The sequence below is a fragment of the Halichoerus grypus genome, unplaced genomic scaffold (genome assembly GCF_964656455.1).
Source record: "Halichoerus grypus unplaced genomic scaffold, mHalGry1.hap1.1 HAP1_SCAFFOLD_138, whole genome shotgun sequence".
In the NCBI taxonomy this organism is placed as follows: domain Eukaryota; kingdom Metazoa; phylum Chordata; class Mammalia; order Carnivora; family Phocidae; genus Halichoerus; species Halichoerus grypus.
The window spans coordinates 37,474-59,114 of record NW_027555065.1 but is presented as its reverse complement, the minus strand read 5'-3'; the positions used below and the strand labels follow the sequence as shown (position 1 = coordinate 59,114).

Sequence of the window (21,641 nt, the reverse complement as noted above, 5' to 3'; positions counted from 1 at the left end):
ACTTCCTGTCTTCTGGTTTGCCCCTCAGTCTCTAGAACATTAAGCAGAGGGGCTTACTGAGTGGCTGAAGCTAAGAAATAGCAGGCCAGGCTGATTCCTGAAGGCACTCATGCATTGCATTGGGAGGATTGTGGACAAAAGTGTGATTCTTTTTTTTTTTTTTTTTTGAGGCCACAGCTACGTCTGGGAGATTTGTGCTGGTGCCGGGGGTCAGTTTGAGAGTGTCTTGGAGTAAATATTCTCATTGATACCAGCAGCCACAGGAAGCTTCTCTGACAGCCTGGTTTTCCCCGAAGGCTCAGTTTTCTGAGAGCTGCATGCCTCATGGTGTCAGATGCTGGCACTGCATGCTTTTTGGTACAGAGCAAGAGTATAATTTGATTTTGAGTTTTTGGTTGAAATTGCTGGGTTGGGACTTATGCTTTTGTTTTAAAGAAGAACATAAATGGGACATTTGCCCTTTTCCCCCATGTGCCTATTTGAATGGATTTCAGATAAGAAAAAAAAATGTCCTTAGGTTTAATGGAATTTTTCTGGAAAGAGTAATCCAGTGTCCTTCTAGAGTTCTTGAGTTGGGGAATAGGAATCTAGGTGCAGGTCATTGGCATGGTTATCCAAGCCTCGTTTTGCTGATGTTAGTAACTTAATATTCAGGAATAGTCAGGGACGGAAAGGGTGTCAGAAGTCATTAGGTTCAGCCTTTAAGCCTCGGTGTTCTTACCTCAAGGGTCATTAGGAAATTCTAAGATGCTAGGTGCAAAGCATTTAGCATTGTGGGGATATATGTAATAGATGTTCAGTAAAGATGTCAGAATAGTGACTGTTAATAATAAATGGAGTGTGTCCAAGAGAAGGATCAGGATGGTAAGTGGACGAGAACTAGGATCTGGGGATGGTTAGCACAGAGGAAAAACAATTTAGAAGGGCAGGCATGATACGTGTCATTAACTCTGTGGAGAACTGTCAGGTAGTAGAAGAATTGGATTTTTTATGTGTCTTATTGGTGCTAAGAACAAAAGTTACTGTGGAGAGAGTGTAGCTCCAAATTAATAAGAATTTTCTGATACTTAGAAGAACATTCAAACTAAATGGGCCGCGTTGGGATTTAGAGCAGATTCTTGGGTTCATCGTGGGTAATGATACAACAACAATAAAATTCTTAAGTACAGGTAACATTCACACCATTTTACAGATGGCCTTTCAGAGCAGGAACTGTATTGTCCACAACGCCATTCCACAGGCTGCCTGCCACCTGCCAGGTTCTTCCTAATTTTCCATGAATGAAATTAAAATGTTTTCAAACACCAGATTTGTGTTTATCCTGCTATACAACTTGCACCGAGTAATACATGCATCTAACTTGCTTTAAAATGTTTATTTTTTTTCTTGAAAAATATTAGTTACATCTAAAATGTCCTTGCCCCATTTTTTTGTTCTTTCTTTATCTCATGGATTGTTGTAAAATGCTTACATTCAGTGTCAGCATATTAGTTGTAACCTTTTATTGCTATTGATATCTATAAGTACGTTAAGTAAATCTTCATTTTGCTGACCTCTTTGAGGATGCGTGGCATCAGCAGATTCTCTCTTTCAGTGGACAGGTGAGAGATTAGCAGGATCAAGTCAATTTTTCCCTTTTTGCTTTGTTTTCTCCAGAGCAGCAAGATTCATTGTCTAGCAAGGGGGAAACTGTGTTAAATGGCAGAATTTGTCTTCCGGTTAATGGTTTAAAGAGGGAATGTAAATTATAGAGCTTGTTTGCACAATGTCTGTTAGGTACCACTCTAGGGGAATTCTTTTGTAAAAAGCTGTTTAAGCAAGACAATCATTTTGACTTCACCAGATTAATAGCGCAGTGATTAATAGCACAAGGGCTTTTCAGTATAAAAATTGGCTTACAGATAATTTGAGATGGCAGTTTCCTCTTCCCTTCCAAGATCAGTAAGCCTACTTTGCCAGACCCATTTCCATTTTTAGCGAAGGAAAGAGCCTTCTGTATACTCACATGACAGTTCCTGGGGCCATTCGTTAACCTGCTGACCACTCGAGGGAGGTCAGCAGGAGCCGGGGGCCTTAGTGGCCCCAGAGTAACCATCTCAATCCTGCCAGATGTGGAAAGTTGTGGGAGGCCTATGAGAGTCACGCCGTGTGGGGTCCTTTCAACTGTAGTTGCAAAATAGTTCCCAGAAAAGGCAGGTGGATGTTGGTGGTGGGGATGTGGTAACTCTTTTCCCTTATCTTATTCTTTTGTCATCCTTCTGACCATTTTCCCCCCTCTGTGCTTTGTAGGAAACCGAGTCTCTCGAAGAATCTACAGATGAGTCTGAGGTAAGGTGGTCGTTTGGGAGCCTGAGGATTTATTGCTTACCATGTTATCTTGACCTTGTTCTGCCTTGTTAAATGTGACATTGCTGGGGCCTGGGGTCGTAAAGTAGGGCCATAGGTGATTGAGCCTTGGGGAAGAACGTGACAATTGTCTTTAAAAATGTTAAATGGATTGACTTAAATGAACAGGGAAAGGAATGCTTTCTCCTGATCTTGAATAGTAATTTAACCTGAAGTGTGTTGGCAGTGGGAAATTTGATGCAAAGTTTTACAGACTAATCTTGACACAGAAAATCTATTATTTTAGGGGCCCCTGGGTAGCTCAGTCGGTTAAGCATCTGACTCTTGATTTCAGCTCAGGTCATGATCTCAAGCCCAAGTTGGGCTTCCCGCTGGGTGTGGAGCCTGCTTAAGATTTTCTCTCTCCCTCTGCCCCTTCCCCCCTCCACCACTTTTGCGTGGGATCTTTCTCTCTTTCATTAAATAAATAAATACATACATACATACATACATGCAACCACTGTAGGTTCTGCAATATTTATTCTTTCTTCATTCTTTTAATGAATACGACATGCTCACTGGTGTAATTTCTAAATCATTGAAATTATAGTTTATTTCATAAAATAAGAAGGAAAGTAACTACCTGAAAAACTATTAAGGAGCTAAGTTGTGCTAAAGATTATATTTTAAGGAGAATAAAGTAATATATAAGGGTGGGCTTTTTAAAAAAAATTTTCTTTTCAAGAGTATGCATAAGATATAAGTTTAACACAAATTAGTGAACTTACAATTTTATGGATGGACTAATAATGATAATCATATTTTTTCCTTTTATTATTTCATTTAGCTCAGAGGAATGAAAAAATATCTATGATAACCTGCTGGAAATTCACACCAATGTGACCGTAACCAGTATAGTCTATAAATTTAGGTTGATATTGCGTATAGTGATTATATGGATTTTGTTTGCTTTTTCAGGGAAAAGACAGGCTTAAGCATATTCATCTAGAGAACATGTTATATATTACACTGTTAGGCATTTGCAGTTTGGCCATAGAGGCATGGTTCCTAATGTTTGCACTGCTGAGGACCTCAGATCCTCTCTTTGGGGCTCCCGATAAGGCACTGCAGAGTTTGCTTATAGATACGGTGTAATACGTGTTGATGTTTAATCAAATACTGAAAAGCAGTTTAGCTTACCATTCTCATTTTTGGAGATTTCTGGTTAACCATATTCTCAGAATCACTGGTATAGAATTCTGCAGTGTTGGAATCCTGTCCAAGAATTTCATTTCAGAGGTGAGGAGGATGTTGGCAGCCACCTAAATAAATCTTTCCACACATCCTTCAGATACTAAACAGATCCATAAGGAGAGCAAACAAAAGACACATAACTCATGCCTCCAACGTAATCAGGAAACAGGGTGTGCTGTAAACTTCAGTATAAGTGGGGAAATACATATCCAAAACCACTTATTAAAGAAAATGCACTTCATTTACCCGTGTAACTAAGAGACCTAGTAAACCATTTAAATACCTCATCCCCTTCGTAGGAGCTGTCCAGGCAATATGAGACTTGGAATGGCAGGGAGCATCCATTCAAAAAAATATAGTAAGAAAATCAAGTGAGAACCAAACATTTTCAGCCAAAACGAGCAGCAGCATAGCACTCCATCATGAATTGAATGTCTTTAAACAAGCATTTGCAGATAGGAAAAACTATCTTTCCACCAGAAATTTTAAAACTCAGAATAGAAGTGGACAAAAAACTAGGAAGGGAGGAAGTAAGAGTTGACCACTCAGGAAAGAAATGAAAGGAAAAGATCGTTCTTTTAAAATCAAAGGAACTGAGACCCCCAAAGGTAACCTGACTGTCCAACATCAGACACCTGGTTCACGGGAGAAATGAGTTCAAACTCTAGCCCCCAGATCTGGGCTCTTCCCATCATTTTGCCTCCTGGCTCTGGTGTCTTCTGCGTCGGCTGGGACTGAGGGACTGTGGAGGCGGGTCTTCATATCTCAGCTATACTTTATACCTGCTGTGTGGCCGTGGGCATAACACCCAGCTCCTGTGTTCCTCAGTTCCCTCATGTGGTTCCTGTGTGCGGTTGTGGTTAGGGTTAGGTAAGATTGCTGTTTGCGAAGCATCTCGTGGGAAACCCTCCATGAAAGCTAGTGGTCCTCAGCCTGTATTTTAGAAGTAGTGCTGGTGCTTCTTTTGCAGCTTCAGCTGCGAGGCTTGGAGAGACTCCCCGAGACTCGGACCCAGAGCAGCTACTGTCCCAGATAGTACAGCTTCTAGTCGGTTCATGGGCTAACAAAGGAGTCAGGCTGGTGATAGGCCAAGTTTGGGCTTTTAAGTATAGTGAGTTGATTTATAATCTAATCTTTGGAGCTGTTTGTCCTGGTGTCTCAGTTTGAATCACTTTCCAGATCCAGGATCGAGATTGTGAGACATTGTTCTGTTGCCAAAGAATCTTTATTTTACCTTTTCTCTTCTTCCTCTATCACCCCAGTAGGTTTTGCACTGTTAATTCGGCTTTTATAGGGCAGGCATTTCCTTCATGTACTTCTGCCTCTTTATTCAAGTGCTCAGATAGTTTCCATTTCTGCAAACAACAGTTGTAATGATTTATCTGCTCCCTTATGAAATATGCATTTCTTTTAGACTGGGCTTTTATACTGGGAAGACCCTAGCGTTAGGTTATTCTGAAATTCTTCTTTTTAAAATTTTTAAATTCATTTTTAATTAAAAATTTTTTAATTGTGGTAAAATACATATAACATAGAATTTGCCATCTTGGGGCACCTGAGTGGCTCAGTCAGGTAAGCGTCCGACTCTTGATTTCAGTCATGGATCAGGCCCTGTGTTGGGCTCACGCTCAGTGTGAAGTCTGCTTGAAATTCTCTCTCTCCATCTCCCCACCGCTCGAGCTCTCTAAATAAATAAATAAAATCTTTAAAAAACTTGCTGTCTTACCATTTTTAAGTGTACAGTTTAGTATTGTTAAGTACATTCGCATAGCTGAGCAGCCTACCTCCAGAACTTGTTCATCTTACAAAACTGAACTCTGTGCCCATCAAATTACAGCTCCCCATTCTTCCCCCCCCCCCCACCACCCCCTGGCAGCCACCCTTCTACTTTCTGTGTCTGAATTTGACTGCTCTAGATACCTCATATTAGTGGAATCTTGCAGTATTGGTCTTTTTGGAACTGGCTTATTTCATTAAGCAGCATGCCCTCAAGGTTCATCTATTTTGTTGCATGTGTCAGAGAATTTCCTTCTTCTTTAAGGCTGAATAATATTCCACAGTATGTCCATACCACATTTTACCTGTTCATCCACTGATGGATACGACACTTGAGTTGCATTTACCTTTTGACTTTTATATTAAAAAATATCTCTTTGAGACAACTGTTTTTAATTCTTTTGGATATGTACCCAAAAGTGGAATTGCTGGATCACATGGTAATTCTATTTTTAATTTCTTGAGGAACCGCTATACCATTTTCCATAGAGACTGCACCACTTTATGTTCCCAGCAGGAATGAACAGGGGTTCTCATTTCTCCACGTCTGTGCCAACACTTGTTTTTTCTCTTTTTCTGTTTGTTTTTATAGTAACCTTCCTGACAGGTGTGAGGTGATATTGTGGTTTTCATTCATTTTCCTAGTGTTTATGTGATATCAAACATCTCTTCATAAGCTTGTCGGCCATTTGCATATTTTCTTTGAAGAAATGTCTATTCCTTTGCCCTTTTTTTTTTTTTTAAGATTTTATTTATTTATTTGACAGAAAGACAGTGAGAGAGGGAACACAAGCAGGGGGAATGGAAGAGGGAGAAGCAGGCTTCCCGTCGAGCAGGGATCCCAGGACCGTGGGATCATGACCTGAACCGAAGGCAGACGCTTAACGACCGAGCCACCCAGGCGCCCCCTTTGCCCATTTTTAAATCATGTTGTTTTGTTTTTTGTTTTTGAGTTGAGGAGTTCTTTATATATTCTGGATGTTAGTCCTTATCAGATAAAGATGGATGGATGGATGGATAGATAAAGATAGAGATATACCTATTGTATTTATGTGTAACTCGACAACTTGTGAATAGGATAGACGATTGACATATAGATACAGATCTATAGAGTTGTGATTTAACTATATATAAAGAATATAAATAATGTAATATATAAAGAATATATCTATGTCTCTATATATCCCTATTCAGTTATACAGTTTGCAATATTTGAATAATTCCTCCCATTCCATAGGTTGCCTTTTCACTGTTGAGTGTATTCTTTGATGCATAGAAGTTTTAAAATTTTGATGTAGTAGAGTTTATTTTTGCTTTTCTCCCTGTATCTTGGTGTCATATCCAAGAAATCATTGCCACGTCCAGTGTCATTGAAGTTTTTCCCTTATGTTTTCTTCCAACTTCTCATTTTGTGTGTTCAAGAAAGGAATATTAACTGCTCAAAATTGTCTGTGTTTTCTTCATTATTCTTGAAACCTGTAACCAAACAAAATGAAATTGCCGGGTGTAGTATAATTAATGTAATCGACAGTGGTGTATATGTCAGCACATAAAACTTTTGAGAATTTTAAGTTGACTTTGCAGTTAAAGTAGAAATTCAGGGGTGCCTGGGTGGCTCAGTCGGTTGAGCAGCTGCCTTTGGCTCAGGTCATGATCCCAGGGTCCTGGGATCTAAGCAGGGAGCCTGCTTCTCCTTTCCCTCTGCTGGCCTGCCGCTCCCCCTGCTTGTGCTCTCTCTCACTATCTCTCTCTCTCTGGTTCAATAAATAAAAGTTTTTTAAAAAGTAGAAATTCAAAACTGTATTAACAACCAAGAGAGTAAGTATGTTATTTAATAGGTAACATAGTTAAGGGTCTTGCCTTCATGTTAATACTAAATGAGTTGTGGCAAATTTTGTAGGATAACTAAAGTGTTCCTTGCCTCTACTATTTTTTGTTTCTAATATATAATCCACTGTGTATTCCGCCTTGATATGACAAGCCAGACTGTTTCTTAAATGGTGTTTTACTCTTGAAAAGCGTAACACAGAAGTATGTGTTCAAAAGAACTTCATTCCCATCTTGAAGCTCTAAGCTGCTTTCAGCGCTTGGGGACGATTGCTATGGTATGGGTGGTGGCAGAGTGCTGCAGGAGCCCAGAGGAGTGGCTGATTAGTCAGGAACGGCTTCGTTTGGAGTTGTCAAGAGTTAAATATGGAAGATGAATCTAGGCAGAGGCTGGGCGAGTCTTTGGGAAGAGACTGAGTGATGAAAGTGCATGCATGTAGTTGGAAATAGAGCTACTATACAATCCAGCAATTGCACTACTGGATATTTACCCCAAAGATACAAACGTAGGGATCCGAAGGGGTACGTGCACCCCGATGTTTATAGCAGCAATGTCCACAATAGCCAAACTGGAAAGAGCCAAGATGTCCATCGACAGAGGAATGGATAAAGAAGATGTGGTATATATATACAATGGAATATTATGCAGCCATCAAAAAGAATGAAATCTTGCCATTTGCAACGACATGGATGGAACTGGAGGGTATTATGCTGAGTGAAATAAGTCAATCAGAGAAAGACATGTATCATATGACCTCACTGATATGAGGAATTCTTAATCTCAGGAAACAAACCGAGGGTTGCTGGAGTGGGGGGTGGGGTGGAAGGGATAGGGTGGCTGGGTGAGAGACGTTGGGGAGGGTATGGACTGTGGTGAGCACTGTGAATTGTGCAAGACTGTTGAATCACAGATCTGTACCTCTGAAACATAATACAATATATGTTAAAAAAAAAAAAGGAAGAAGAAGAAGATAGCAGGAGGGGAAGAATGAAGGGGGGGAAATCGGAGGGGGAGACGAACCATGAGAGACGATGGACTCTGAAAAACAAACTGAGGGTTCTAGAGGGGAGGGGGGTGGGAGGATGGGTTAGCCTGGTGATGGGTATTAAAGAGGGCACATTCTGCATGGAGCACTGGGTGTTATACGCAAACAATGAATCATGGAACACTACATCAAAAACTAATGATGTAATGTATGGTGATTAACATAACATAATAAAAAAAAAAAAAGAAAGTGCATGCACGTTTGGCCAACCAGCTGGGAGGCGCTCGGTGTGGCTGGAATGTGGAGGAAGGTGGGGACATGAGGCTGGACAAGGAAGCTAGGGTGAGGTGGTAGAGCTACTAATGTGTCAAACCAGGCAGTTTGGACTTGATCTGATGGACATTGGGGAGCCAGCGAAAGCCTTGATTGTTGGGGGTGGGGCTAGGGGCTGGTGACAGATGAACTGGAAGGAGAGACTCATGGCAGGAAGTTCTAGTGCAAGTGCCTAAAGAGATAACAGGGATGTAGGGGTCTGGGCTAGGCAGGAGCAGAAAACAAAGAGGAAATGCTTCGCAAGTTCAGTCAAGAGGAACCGTGGGATAGTATGTGAGACGAACTCGGTAGGGGAGTCAAGAGGATTCCAAAGCGTCTGGCTCAGCTGTGTTGTAAGAAATTGACTAAACTCCACTCTTAGGCAGTTAAAGGAAAAGGACGTTTTAAACCTGAAGTTGATTATCTCTATATTCAATTTTTTCCTTTGAAGTGGTACTTTTCTAGTCCATTGGTGACTCCTTTTATAATGGTTTTGATCAGGCTGAAACAAATAATATGCTTTCATATTAAATATGTTTTTAAAGAAAAGCAAACGATCAAACTAATATCTGGGATTTTATTTTTAAAATCCTACAAGTTACTTGCTTTAGAGGAGCTTCTGAGCTCTCTTTGGAGCAAAGGTGGTGTAGTGGAATGAGCAGTGTTCAGACTATTTTGATAATGAAGATTATTACAAAAACAAACACATTTAGTGTAGGAAACAGCAGTTGGCACCTTAGATATATTCACTAGCCCAAGTTTTGGCTGTGATTATTGCTTCTATTTTACAGGTGAAGAAACAGACTTAGAGTGTTTAGGTGAATGCCAGGGTCACCCGCTGGTAAATGCATTAGAATCCTGCAGTTGGACTCCAGAGCCTGGTCTTCTACTGTGTGGTTACACTGCCTCCGACTTCCCTGTGACCTCTCTAATTTTATTCCAGACTCTTCCTCTGTGTGCCTTTGTAGAATTGGACAAGATTAAAAAAAAAAAATTCTCCCTTGGAACTCCTGCCTATGTATAAAATGATATTTTGGCTGATGTTTCAGATTGTGGCTTGTTCAACGAAAATATCAATTTCAGAATTTTTGAACTTTGCCTTCTCTAGAGAATAGAGAATTGTCTTGCTAATTTATGGATAACAGTGATAATTATAATAAACTTATGTTTTGCCATAAAAGAATGTTATTTATTTAGAAAATAATTATAAACATTTATAAAAATATTAAATAAATGTTAGTTACTAAGTTATATCCCCTTCGAAAAGTACATCCATCTTTGTGTGTCAGAATTTAGCTGCAAGAGTGTTCATTGCAACTTTGTTTATAATATAAAAATTTGGAAACAAGCTAAAAGTCCAGAAAGAAATTGTATTATCTTTATAATTGATAAAAGCATTTTACAGAAATGTCCCTGAGAGCTGAGGCTGGCAAGCTGTTGCTGTGAAGGTCTACACAGTAAATATTTAAAGCTTTGCAGACAGAGAGCCAGTATTGAGGATATTATATAGGTACGTAACCATATAAAAATGTAAAAACCTGCTTGAAAGCTGTATAAAAACAGGCATCTGGCTAGATGGGCTGGTTGTAGTTTACTGATTCCTGATTTTGGGTATAATATAATTTTTTTCCATCCTCCCAAGTCCTCATGTAAGCATAGAAAAAACAGCAGGACCATAGTGTCACTGGGTTATGTGATTCTTACTTTATTTACTATCATCTGCCTTCATTTTGCAAGTTTTTACAAATATGAATACTTACATACTTAGCAAAACAATGCAATTATTATTTTTTTTTAACAAAACACATCCATCTCTGTACATATTCTTGTAGTCTTTTGTCTCAATGTTGCAGAACTTTTGGGTTGTAAAGCAGTGGGACTCAAAATGAGACTGCATGTCTTTCCTTCCTTACCTCATACTCAAACGAGGGAGTTAGGGAAAAGGTTTGGTTTATTTCTTGCTCTCTTTATTTCAGCCAAGATTTTACATAAAGCAAAAATTGTTTTTAACTCTAGTAGACAATTTTTTCTTAAGATATTTTTTTTAAAGTTTTAAATGTTGAGAGAAGTGTAGAATCACATGCACTTGTAAGAAATAACAGATTCTCTATACCCTTCACCCAGTTCCCAAAGGGTAACATCTTGCATCACTCCGGTGCAGCATCACAATCAGGAAATCAATATTGATAACAATCCAGAGACCTGACTCAGATTTCACAGGTTTTACATGCACTCATTTGTGCATGTGTGCATACATGTGTTCGTTCTGTGCACTTTTGTCTCATGTGAAGAGTAACGTGACCGCGACTGCAGTCAAGGTGCAGAACTGTTCACCACTAGGTTCCCTTTTATGGTCACAGCCACTCCCTCCCCAGCTCCTCCCCCCCACCCCCCAGCTCTGCCATCTGTTCTCCTTCTCCATAATTTTGTCATTTTGAGCACATTATATGAATCAAACCATAAGGTGTGTAACATTTTAGATTGACTTTTTCTACTCTGCCAATTTGTCTTTTATTTGGTGTGGTTAGATCATTCACATTTAAGGTAATTATTGACATGTTAGGGCTTAAGTCTCCCATCTTTTTGCTGTTTCCTCTGCTTTTCATTTCTCTTGTTTCTCATTTCTTCCCTTTCTGTGAGTTAACTGAACTTTTTTTTAAGGTTCTATCTTAAAACTTTATTCATAGTTTTTTTTTTTAAGTGTATTACTTTGTATGATTTTCTTAATGTTGCTCTAGGTATTAAAATACGCATCTGTAACATATCAGTCTACTGGTATCCATGATATTTTACCACCTACCACTTCTGGTCCAGTATAAAAGCCTTACTTTCATTTATGTCCCTCTTTTGTTCCCACGTTTTAAGCACAGTTGTCTTAATATTTACATTTATTTAACACCATAGCAGAGTTGGTATTAAACTTTTTGCTTCAACTATCAAATATTATCTTAAAAACTCATAATTTACTATATTTACCCTTATTTTCACCCATTCCTTTGTTCATTTTAATGTTCTAAGCCTTCTGTTATCTTCTATCTTTTGCTGCTTTCTACTTGGAAAACTTCTTTGATCTTTAGGGGTCAGTGTGCAAGCCACAAATTCTCTTGTGTTTTTTATCTGAGAATGTCTTTATTTCCCATTCATTTTTGAGGGATATTTTCACCAAATACAGCTTTTGTGGCTGACAGTTCTTTTCTTTCAGAACTTGAGAAATGTTCTGCCATTTTCTTCTGGCCTCTGTCATTTCAAATGACAGATGTGTTGTCCTTGATGCTTCCCCGTAAATAATGTGTCCTGTTTCCCTGGCTGCTTTCAAGACTTTTTTTTTTTTTTTTTGCCTTAGTTTCCAGAAGTTCAGTTATGATTATGATGTCTCTTGGTGTGGATTTCTTTGATTTATCTTAACTGGAGTTTGCTCAGCTTCTTCAATCTGTAGGATTGTGTCCTTCACCAACTTTGGAAAGTTTTCAGCCATTATTTCTTTGAATACTTTTTCAGTTCCACTCTCTCTTCTCCTTCTGGGACTTGAGTAATTTGAATGTTAGCTCTTTTGTTATTGTTCCACAGGTCCCTGAGACTCTGTTCATGTATTCAGTCAGTTTTCTGTCTAGTTCAGGTTGGGTAAATTCTATGGATCTGTTCTCAAGTTCATTGTTTATGTTCTCTCTCATATCCACTGTACTGTTGAGCCCATCCACTAAGTTATTTCTTTTGGTTATTTTATTTGCCAGTTCTAAAGTTTCCGGTTTTTGTTGTGTTTTTTTTTTTTTTAACTTCTATTTCTTTGCTGAGATAGCCTATTATTTCATTTGTTTCAAGAGAATTTATTATTGCTTATTGAAGCACTTTTATGATGGCTGCTTTAAAATCCTTGCCAGATAATTCTAACATCTGATTCATTTCATATAATACACATTTTAATGAAGACAGTATTTAAATCATGAAGAAGCATCAGTTTAATTTTTCCAGGTCCATTTACTATGTGCCCTGTGTTGTGCTGAGTGCCTTGCATGGTTTATTTCATTTAAGATGAACCACAATCCTATCAGGTACTATAGTAGGCAGGAGAGGTCGGCTATGCCACAGTAACAGTTCCAAAATTGTAACAGCTTAACACAACACAGACTTATTTCTGAGTGTAATCAGTGGTGCAGAGAGAAGAAGTTGTGGCATCAACATTACAGAAATGTCATCATTTTCCATAGGGTCTTTCCTGTCAATGGACCAGAAACAATATGCTGTGGCGTACTTTGGCCATGGAGCTGGAATCTGAAGCAGCTCTGCTTTGTGGAGAGATGTATTTTCTTAAACCTGGCTTACTTTGAATAGGTTCTAAAGTATATTCCACCTTTTCTTCAAAGAGTTTAGTGTGCCACACAAAGAGCTTTGCAGTAGAAGCATCAGATTGTTAGCCTAGCATTTCAAGATGAAACTTGCACAGCAAAGAGAGAAATAACAAGGGAAACCATCAGGCTAAGGAGGGAGTGGCGAGGAAAGAGAAGAGCACGTAATGAAACAGAGAAGTAGTGAGTGTGTTCTGTACCAGGTGAGCGTTCCAGCAAACGCAACTCAGTAGCTAAACTAAAGCTCAGTCTGCCAGTAGTATGTTCCTTTGAAGTGAAGATCGCATGTAAATCACCGTACCCTGGGCCTGAGCCTGGGCCTGGGCCTGGCATGTAATAGCAGTTAATTAGTGTCATTGCTCTTTTTCTTTTTGCTACCATTATTAATAAATGTGCCTCCTAAAGAGATGCCCGTTCACATCTGGCTCACTTCTCGCAGATATCATGATCAGAATGCCTTGAATATGTTAGCTATATTAATTTTAATAAGTGGATGGACAAGTAGCTCAACCTATTTAAAATAAACCTACATGCAATTTATGTTAAATGAGAAATGAATATTAAAATGCAACTTCTGGATGCATCAGCCACCAGGATTGTTCTTTTTCAATTTTGTTAAAATGAAAACCAGTCATTGTGAGAAATCAGGAGATAGCTTTTTTTTAATCAGAAAAATGCATCACACAAAAATTATTTATTTATCTTTTCTGGTGGGTAGAACATTGTGAATCATTTATTGAAACTTAAATTGATTTTTTACATGTATTAATTTTAATAAATTTAGAGCAACTAGTAACTAAAATGGTAATGTACCTTGTTATGAGATTGATTGCTGAGAAAAATGGAGCATGGGGTTATAATATATCCTTTCAAATAGCCTTTGGATCAAAAATTTGCTCTTTCATTTAATGAGCTATTAATATTAACAGGTTTTGCTGATTATTGCATCACCCAGGCATGGATAAACATTCTCTTTGAAGCATATATTATAAAAATTATATGTTTGGAAACTTAGTAGAAACTTTCTGGATGCAAATTTGTGAACCTGTACTTCTGCCATTTGTTAGAGATCGAAAAGATGAACAGGACTCTGGTATGACATATCTTTGAACAGAATTTATAATTTCACTACCTAGGAGAGAAATTATTTTAGTCCAAGATGGACTGATTGATCATTTTATTTATTCGGCAAATATTTATTGAGTACTTTTATCTTCTGGGTGCTGGGCTATACCAGTCTTTGATGAAGGAGTAAACAAAAACTTACATATTTGGTGGTAATAAATGTAGATAAAAATAACATTGGATTAAGGGACTCTGGAGCAGGCTGAGGTGCCGTTTCATCCTCGTGGTCAGGGAGAGCCTCTCATAAGATGACATTTGAGTAAATATATGGGAGAAAGGTCTTGTGGGTAAAAGGAAGAGCAAACACAATACCTTCAAGTAGGGTTGCTGGACGTCTTTGAGGATGCGAGTGGGGCTGAGTGTTAGGAAATGAAGTAGTGAGTGGCCAGAACACAGAGCCTGTAAATCAATTTATGGACTTGGTTTTTACTTGGAGTAAAATGGGAAGCCATTGGAGGCTGTGGTTTTAGTGAGAGCGCTCTGGATGCTGTTTGAATAAAGTCTTGGAGACAGCAAGTAGGAAGCAGCAAGACCAATTAGGAGGCTTTGGCAGAGCTCCAGTTGGAGGTGATGAAGGATTTAGGGTAGTTTTTGAAATAGAGCCAATAGATTTCTTGACTAGGACATGGGGGTGTAAATGAAAGAGAGGAATTAAGGGTGGAGTTGTGAACTGAGATAGGACAAGACTCTGGCTAGCACTGGTTTTGCTGCTCAGGGTAAGGTGTTGGTGGTAGGATAAATCAGAAGTTCCATTTTGGCTATTGTAAGTTGGATATGTCAATTAGGCATCCAAGTGGAAATGTCAAGTATGTAGTTGGATAAAGAAGACTAGTGCATGGGCTGGAGATAAGAATTTTTGGTGGGGGGTGGGTGCGCCTGGGTGGCTCAGTTGGTTGAGTGTCCAGCTCTTGATTTCAGCTCAGGTCATGATCTCAGGGTCATGAGATCGAGCCCCATGTTGGGCTCTGCACTCAGTGTGGAGTCTGCTTGAGATTTTCTCTCCCCCTCTGCCTGCCCCACCCCCTACTTGCACGCTCTCTCTCTCAAAATAAATAAAATCTTAAAAAAAAGAAAAGGTTTTGTTTTTTTTTTAAGATTTTGTTAGAGAGCAAGTGTGCATGAGCAGTGGGGAGGGGCAGAGGGAGAGGGAGAAGCAGGGGGAGCCCGATGCTGGACTCCATCCCGGGACCCTGGGATCATGACCTGAGCTAAAGGCAGACACCTAACTGAGCCACCCAGGTGCCCCATGAGATAAGAATTTTTGAGTCAGCATTTAGATGGTGTTTAAAACAATGAAACTGGATGAGATCATTTAGGGCCTGAGGTCAGATAAATGAGAAGCCTGATACCTGGACCTGAGGGGTACTAGAGCATTTTTGAGATCTGAGAGATGAAGGGAAATAGCAAAGGGCACTGAGAAGGAGTAGCCAGTGATATAGGAAGAAAGCCAAATGAGAGTGGTGTCCGAGAAGCTGAGGGAGGAATGCATCTCAGGAAGAAGGGCGTGGCCAACTGTGCCAAATGCCATGGAGAGGAGTAAGAAAAGGACCTCTAGGGACTGACCCTTGAATCTGCAAAGGTGAGGCCATTGGCCATCGATATAGGAGCAGCTGTGGTGGCTCATGGCTGTGGGGGTGGTGTGGGGCCCGACTGGAATGGGCTCGAGAGAGATTGGGTTGGCAGAATGTCTTTGGTGCTCTCAGAACTTCTTATACTGCGTGTCTCAAAATGGTGATATCTAGAATGCTTATAAGGGACATATTTGTTGAGTGGCTGTTAGGGAGATAATGTGTATTTAGCCCTTGTCATGTCATGAGAAGGCATTCATTAAGCATGCTGCTGCTGCTGTTTTGTTATTTTTAATCTACTTCGGTGCCGGGTACTTTCATGAGGGCTGGGCCCCTATCCGTGGGGTCTCACTAGCAGAGCCGCTTGTGAATAAATAAATGAATTGATTTCACGAATCCTTACAACATTTATATGAAACTGGCATTCTGTTCTTATTTTGGGGATGGTGAAACCAGGACTTTGAGAGGTCTCTTTGTCAAAAACAGATATCGAGGACCTCCTGACTCAAGCTGAGAACTGTTTTACCAAGCAGAATAATGGTAAGCAGAGTAATGATCCCCAAAGATGTCTGTGTCCCATTCCCTGGAACCTGTGAATATGTTATATTACATGGCAAGAGAAATTAAGGTTGCTGATGGAATTAGGGTTGCTAATCAACCAACTATAAAATAGGGAGAGTGTTCTGGATGATCCAGGTAGGACCACTGTAGTCACAAGAGTCTCCACAAGTGAATGAGAGAGGTAAAGGAGGCCAGAGTGATGTGATGTGGGAAGATCTTGACCCACCTTTGCTGGTTTTGCGGGTACAGGAAGGAGGGGGCCCATAGCCAGGGAATGCAGGTGGCCTCTAGAAGCTGGAAAAGATGAGGAAACAGATTCTCCCCTAGAGCCTCCAGAGGAATGCAGCCCTTCTGGCGTCTTGATTTTTGCCCAGTGGTATCTGTACTGGACTGTAAGACACCAAATTTCTGTTGTTCCAAGCCACTGAGTGTGATAATTTGTTACAGCAGCCATAGGAAACAAATACAGTAAATAATGTGCTTGGATGATCTTATTCCCTTAGCACTTTTCATTCAGCGCAGAAAACTGTTGTAATGAAACTGCTAACGGACCCTCTGGTGTACGGGTGGCGCCACTCTAGAGAACTAGTAGGGACCCTCTGGTGCACGGGTGGCGCCACTCTGGATATCTAGTAGGGACCCTCTGGTGCACGGGTGGCGCCACTCTGGATAACTAGTAGGGACCCTCTGGTGCACGGGTGGCGCCACTCTAGAGAACTAGTAGGGACCCTCTGGTGCACGGGTGGCGCCACTCTGGATATCTAGTAGGGACCCTCTGGTGCACGGGTGGCGCCACTCTGGATAACTAGTAGGGACCCTCTGGTGCACGGGTGGCGCCACTCTGGATAACTAGTGCGGACCCTCTGGTGCACGGGTGGCGCCACTCTGGATAACTAGTGCGGACCCTCTGGTGTACGGGTGGCGCCACTCTGGATAACTAGTGCGGACCCTCTGGTGCACGGGTGGCGCCACTCTGGATAACTAGTAGGGACCCTCTGGTGCACGGGTGGCGCCACTCTGGATAACTAGTAGGGTCCCTCTGGTGCACGGGTGGCGCCACTCTGGATATCTAGTAGGGACCCTCTGGTGCACGGGTGGCGCCACTCTGGATAACTAGTGCGGACCCTCTGGTGCACGGGTGGCGCCACTCTGGATAACTAGTGCGGACCCTCTGGTGCACGGGTGGCGCCACTCTGGATAACTAGTGCGGACCCTCTGGTGCACGGGTGGCGCCACTCTGGATAACTAGTGCGGACCCTCTGGTGCACGGGTGGCGCCACTCTGGATAACTAGTGCGGACCCTCTGGTGTACGGGTGGCGCCACTCTGGATAACTAGTAGGGTCCCTCTGGTGCACGGGTGGCGCCACTCTGGATAACTAGTGCGGACCCTCTGGTGCACGGGTGGCGCCACTCTGGATAACTAGTAGGGACCCTCTGGTGCACGGGTGGCGCCACTCTGGATAACTAGTAGGGACCCTCTGGTGCACGGGTGGCGCCACTCTGGATATCTAGTAGGGACCCTCTGGTGCACGGGTGGCGCCACTCTGGATAACTAGTAGGGACCCTCTGGTGCACGGGTGGTGTCACTTTAGGTAACTACCCTGTGATCTCACCACCGTGCCCCTCACTCCATAAAAACTGTGGTTTGAGGTCCAGGCTTGGTGGAGAGTATGTGGTGGAGAATAGGGGCAGAGAATAGCAGTATAGTGCCCTGGATCGTTTTTCTGCCCGCCCCCCTGCTCCTCTCAGTACGTTACCCTGTGTAAATGGTAGGGAGTGGCTTGCTTCATTTTTTTGGTATTAAAGTGCCTTCTGAGTCTGGAGATCCTTTACTGACCCTCCTCCAGCTTCTAGGGTTAAGCTACTTTAGGTGTTTGCCGGCTTCCATTTACCCCTTTGTTTCCTAATAACAGTATTCACACTTGGATGTGTTTGAAAACATTTTCTTAACGATGTGGCAAAATCAAAAATAATGTATCTTCATTTTTTGAAGTACTATAAAACAAAGAGGTAATTAGATTTGGATAATTTTCTTTTTTTTTAAATGACAGTGAACTTTACCAAGATTGTTCTCATTTCTCATTATTTCCTATTTTTCATATCTCTTACAGCCTCCTCTAGATTTTTTTCTCTGTGACTGCTTCCGAAAAATATGTTTCAGTGTGGAATTTGTGCTATGAGTGTTCTGAGTCCTTGTAAAGTGTCCTTGAGGCAGATTGGCTGGAGGGAGCAGCGCTGGGAGGAGTTAATCTCCACTTGGGTAGGGGGAGGATAGAAGACGAAGAGTGAGTGTAGCTGGTCATACTCACCCGGGCAGGGGCGGAGGTGTTGCTGCCCATTTCTCTAGTGAATGGGGGTAGCAAAACCTCAGAGGCAACTTTGGGGAGAGGTGAGTGCTATGTCTAAACAGCTCCCCCTTCCGGATGATTCTAGTTGCTTCCAGAGTCTCTCACTTGGGGCTGTTAAGTTCTGGAATTGCTCTTTCCTTTTATACTGTCTTCAGGGCTGATTTGGGGGAAGAGGCCAGCAGCCCACACAAGCTCTCTGTCTTGGCAGGAGCTCTGTTGTGTATCAGTCAGCGTTCTGTAGAGAAACAGAACCAGCAGGCTCTGAGAGAGAGAAAATCCGAGAGGTCAGTGGGATCTGAGAAAGAGCTTTATTATAAGGAATTGGCTCATGTGATTATGGAGCTGACAAGTCCCCAAATCTGCAGGGTGAGTCAGCAAGCTGGAGACCCAGGAGAGCCAGTGGTTTCACAGGCTCGACACCAAGAAAGAGCCTGTGTTTCAGTTCAGATTTGAATACTGGAAAAAAAGCTGCCCAGGGTCAGTTCTATTCAGGCCTTCAACTGATTGGATGAGGCCCACCCATATTGGGCGGGACAATCTGCTTTAATCAGTCTACCAATTTAAATGTTAATCTCTTCCAAAAACACCCTCATAGAAACACCTAGAGTAATGACTGACAAATATCTGGGCATTCTATGCCCAGTCAGGTTGACACAAAATTATTAATCATCACAAGCCTTAAGAGTTTTGTTCTTTTCCTATAGTCATATCATCTTTAATTAAGACCATCAACAATGGGTACATTGTTTTCCATTGTCTTGTCTTTTACCTTGACTAAAACTTATAAATCAGTTGTGAAAAATAAAGTGATAATAGACACCTATGAGTTTCCTCTTGTTTCTCTTCATTGTTAAGTGTCATGTTGGCTTTTGATTCAAATATTCATTCTCAGCTTTTCAAGAAAGAAACCTTTTTATTTACTGAAACTTTTTTTTTTTCTTTTAAAGATTCGGAAATGAGGGTTGAACTTTATAAATGCTATTTCAGTATCTGTCATTGTGGTTCTATTGTTTTTCTTCTTTGGCCTATTAAATGATGAAATCAGATTTCTTAATAACCATTTTTTGCATTTTTATAATATTTGATCTTAAAAGTTTTCTATTAATACATGCTGGGGTTTAATTTATTATATTCTATTTAGAATTTTTACATTTAAGTACTGACATGAGATGACTCAACTGTTTTTTTTTTCCCCCTATGATGTTTGGGAGTTTTGGTGTCAGGGTTATGCTACCTTTTTTTTTTTTTTTTTTTTAAAGATTTTATTTATTTGAGGCATGTGTATGCAAGCGGGAGGAGGGGCAGAGACAGAGAGAGAGGGAGACTCCTCAAGCAGACTCTCCACTGAGCACAGAGCCCAGTGTGGGGCTCAATCTCATGACTTGAGGGGAAGTGAAGAGTCAGCCTCTTAACTGGCAGAGCCACCCAGGTGCCCCTACCATCTTTTCAAAATGAATTGGGAAATTTTTATTATTTCCCTATTATAGGGCAGTTTAAATAGCTTAGGGACTTTCTGTTTGAGGGTTTTTAATAGAACATGCGAAAACAGTCTAGGCCAGATGCCCTTCTGCAGGAGATGGGTAGTACTGGGATGACTTTTATTTTCTCAGTGTATTCTGTGGTTATCTCATTCTATTGTCTTTAGATTTATTTATTTATTTATTTATTTGAGAGAGAGAGAACATGAGGAGGGGAGGGTCAGAGGGAGAAGCAGACTCCCCACTGAGCAGAGAGCCTGATGCGGGACTCAATCCTGGACTCCAAGATCATGACCTGAGACGAAGGCAGTCGCTTAACCAACTGAGCCACCCAGGCGCTCTTATTCTATTGTCTTTAAAAAGTGCTAGCCCTTGGACTTATTAATGATTCCGTTTTCTGGTTTACTGTTGCATTCTTACTTTTCACCTTTCTGAATGTTCTCTGGTTCCCTGCAGTGCCCCCCCTTCCTGCTACCAGCATTCTCTTGGTCCTGCAGTACTTTCGGCTGGGACTCTGGGACCATCAATAATGCCCTGCCACACATTAGCAGCTTTTGGTCTCTGCCAGTAGGAGAAAGATGTGGACAGATGGTGGCCAGGGCTGAAAGTGCAGGCGTGGAGAAATAGTGGGTAGAGGCTGCAGACAGTCACCTCCTGGAGAAGACAGTCCCTGAAGGGTGGGTTGGGCATCTGGTTGAATGGGACAGGTTCTGGGTCACGGGCGTGGAGGGTTGGTGGGTGAGCTAAAGCATCTTTTTACTTTTGTTCAGATTATATTTCCCTGAAGCAAATCAAGGCGTGTCATGAACTCACATTCATATTCAGCATATGTATCAGTTTCTCCTTGATTCTGGTTAATACTTTGTCTTAATTGTTATTACTATTGTAGGTTTTTAATCTTTATCTGTTTCTTCATGGAAATTTTTGAGAAGCTGTCTGAGACTTTGGTTGGGGGTGACCAGCAGGGTGCTTCTTTGCATCTGGAATATGGAGTGTACAATTGAAAGATGTTTGAGAAGTATTTAATGTCCTCTAAAGCATAAAATAATCTCAGGGACTGGGGCATTTTCCTTGTCCATATAACAATAAGTATATAAATTATAAATGTAAGTTTTTCATGAAAATTGTGTTTGTAAGGTCTCTATCTGCTATTGTAATTAGGTGGTAGAGCTTCATTTCTGTACGATTATAATTCTAATTTCTGCTGTTTCAGAATAGCTATTCCCTTCCCTCAGTTTAGTGCCTCTACCTCCCAGGCTCCTTCCACCCCCTCCCACCCCCCTTCCCCTGTCTATAAAATAACACATAGTTTAGATGATCTCTGCAGTTCCTTTTGCTGATAGCTTATGATTTGGATTTTCCTGAGTGGAAATCTAAATGAGAATGTCTTAGAAAAGCTTCTTACTAAACTCGGTCTGCTGGTATCTCACGTACTTTTGTTTTCACTGGTCTTTATTAGGTACCCACAGTTTTGTTAGGTGAAGTTCAGAACAATGAAAAGGCATAAACTCTGCTTCTCAGGATCTTGTGATCACCAAGGGATATTGGGAAGAAAGGAAAAGAGGGTTATGTTGGCTTTAGTGGCGGAAATTGTCCACCTGAATGGCATACCTTGAAGATTGGTGAGGTTATTCCATATGGCTGGAAGGAAATGAAAAGCTTATTTGCTTTTTTCATTCCCCCCCCCCCATATATTCTTATCGCTTTCCCAATATAAAATAAATGATGGGAGTTGAT

General features: G+C 41.0%; 1 protein-coding gene across 1 annotated transcript in view; it reads left to right on the top strand.

Moving 5' to 3' along the window:
• Window positions 1-21,641, top strand: part of LOC144380738 (vacuolar protein sorting-associated protein 41 homolog) — a 43,554-nt gene that overhangs the window by 6,812 nt on the left and 15,101 nt on the right. Inside the window, exon 2 of the mRNA XM_078065558.1 lies at window positions 2,290-2,328. Coding sequence (XP_077921684.1) covers window positions 2,290-2,328 — 39 coding nt within the window. The remainder of the gene's footprint in view (window positions 1-2,289; window positions 2,329-21,641) is intronic.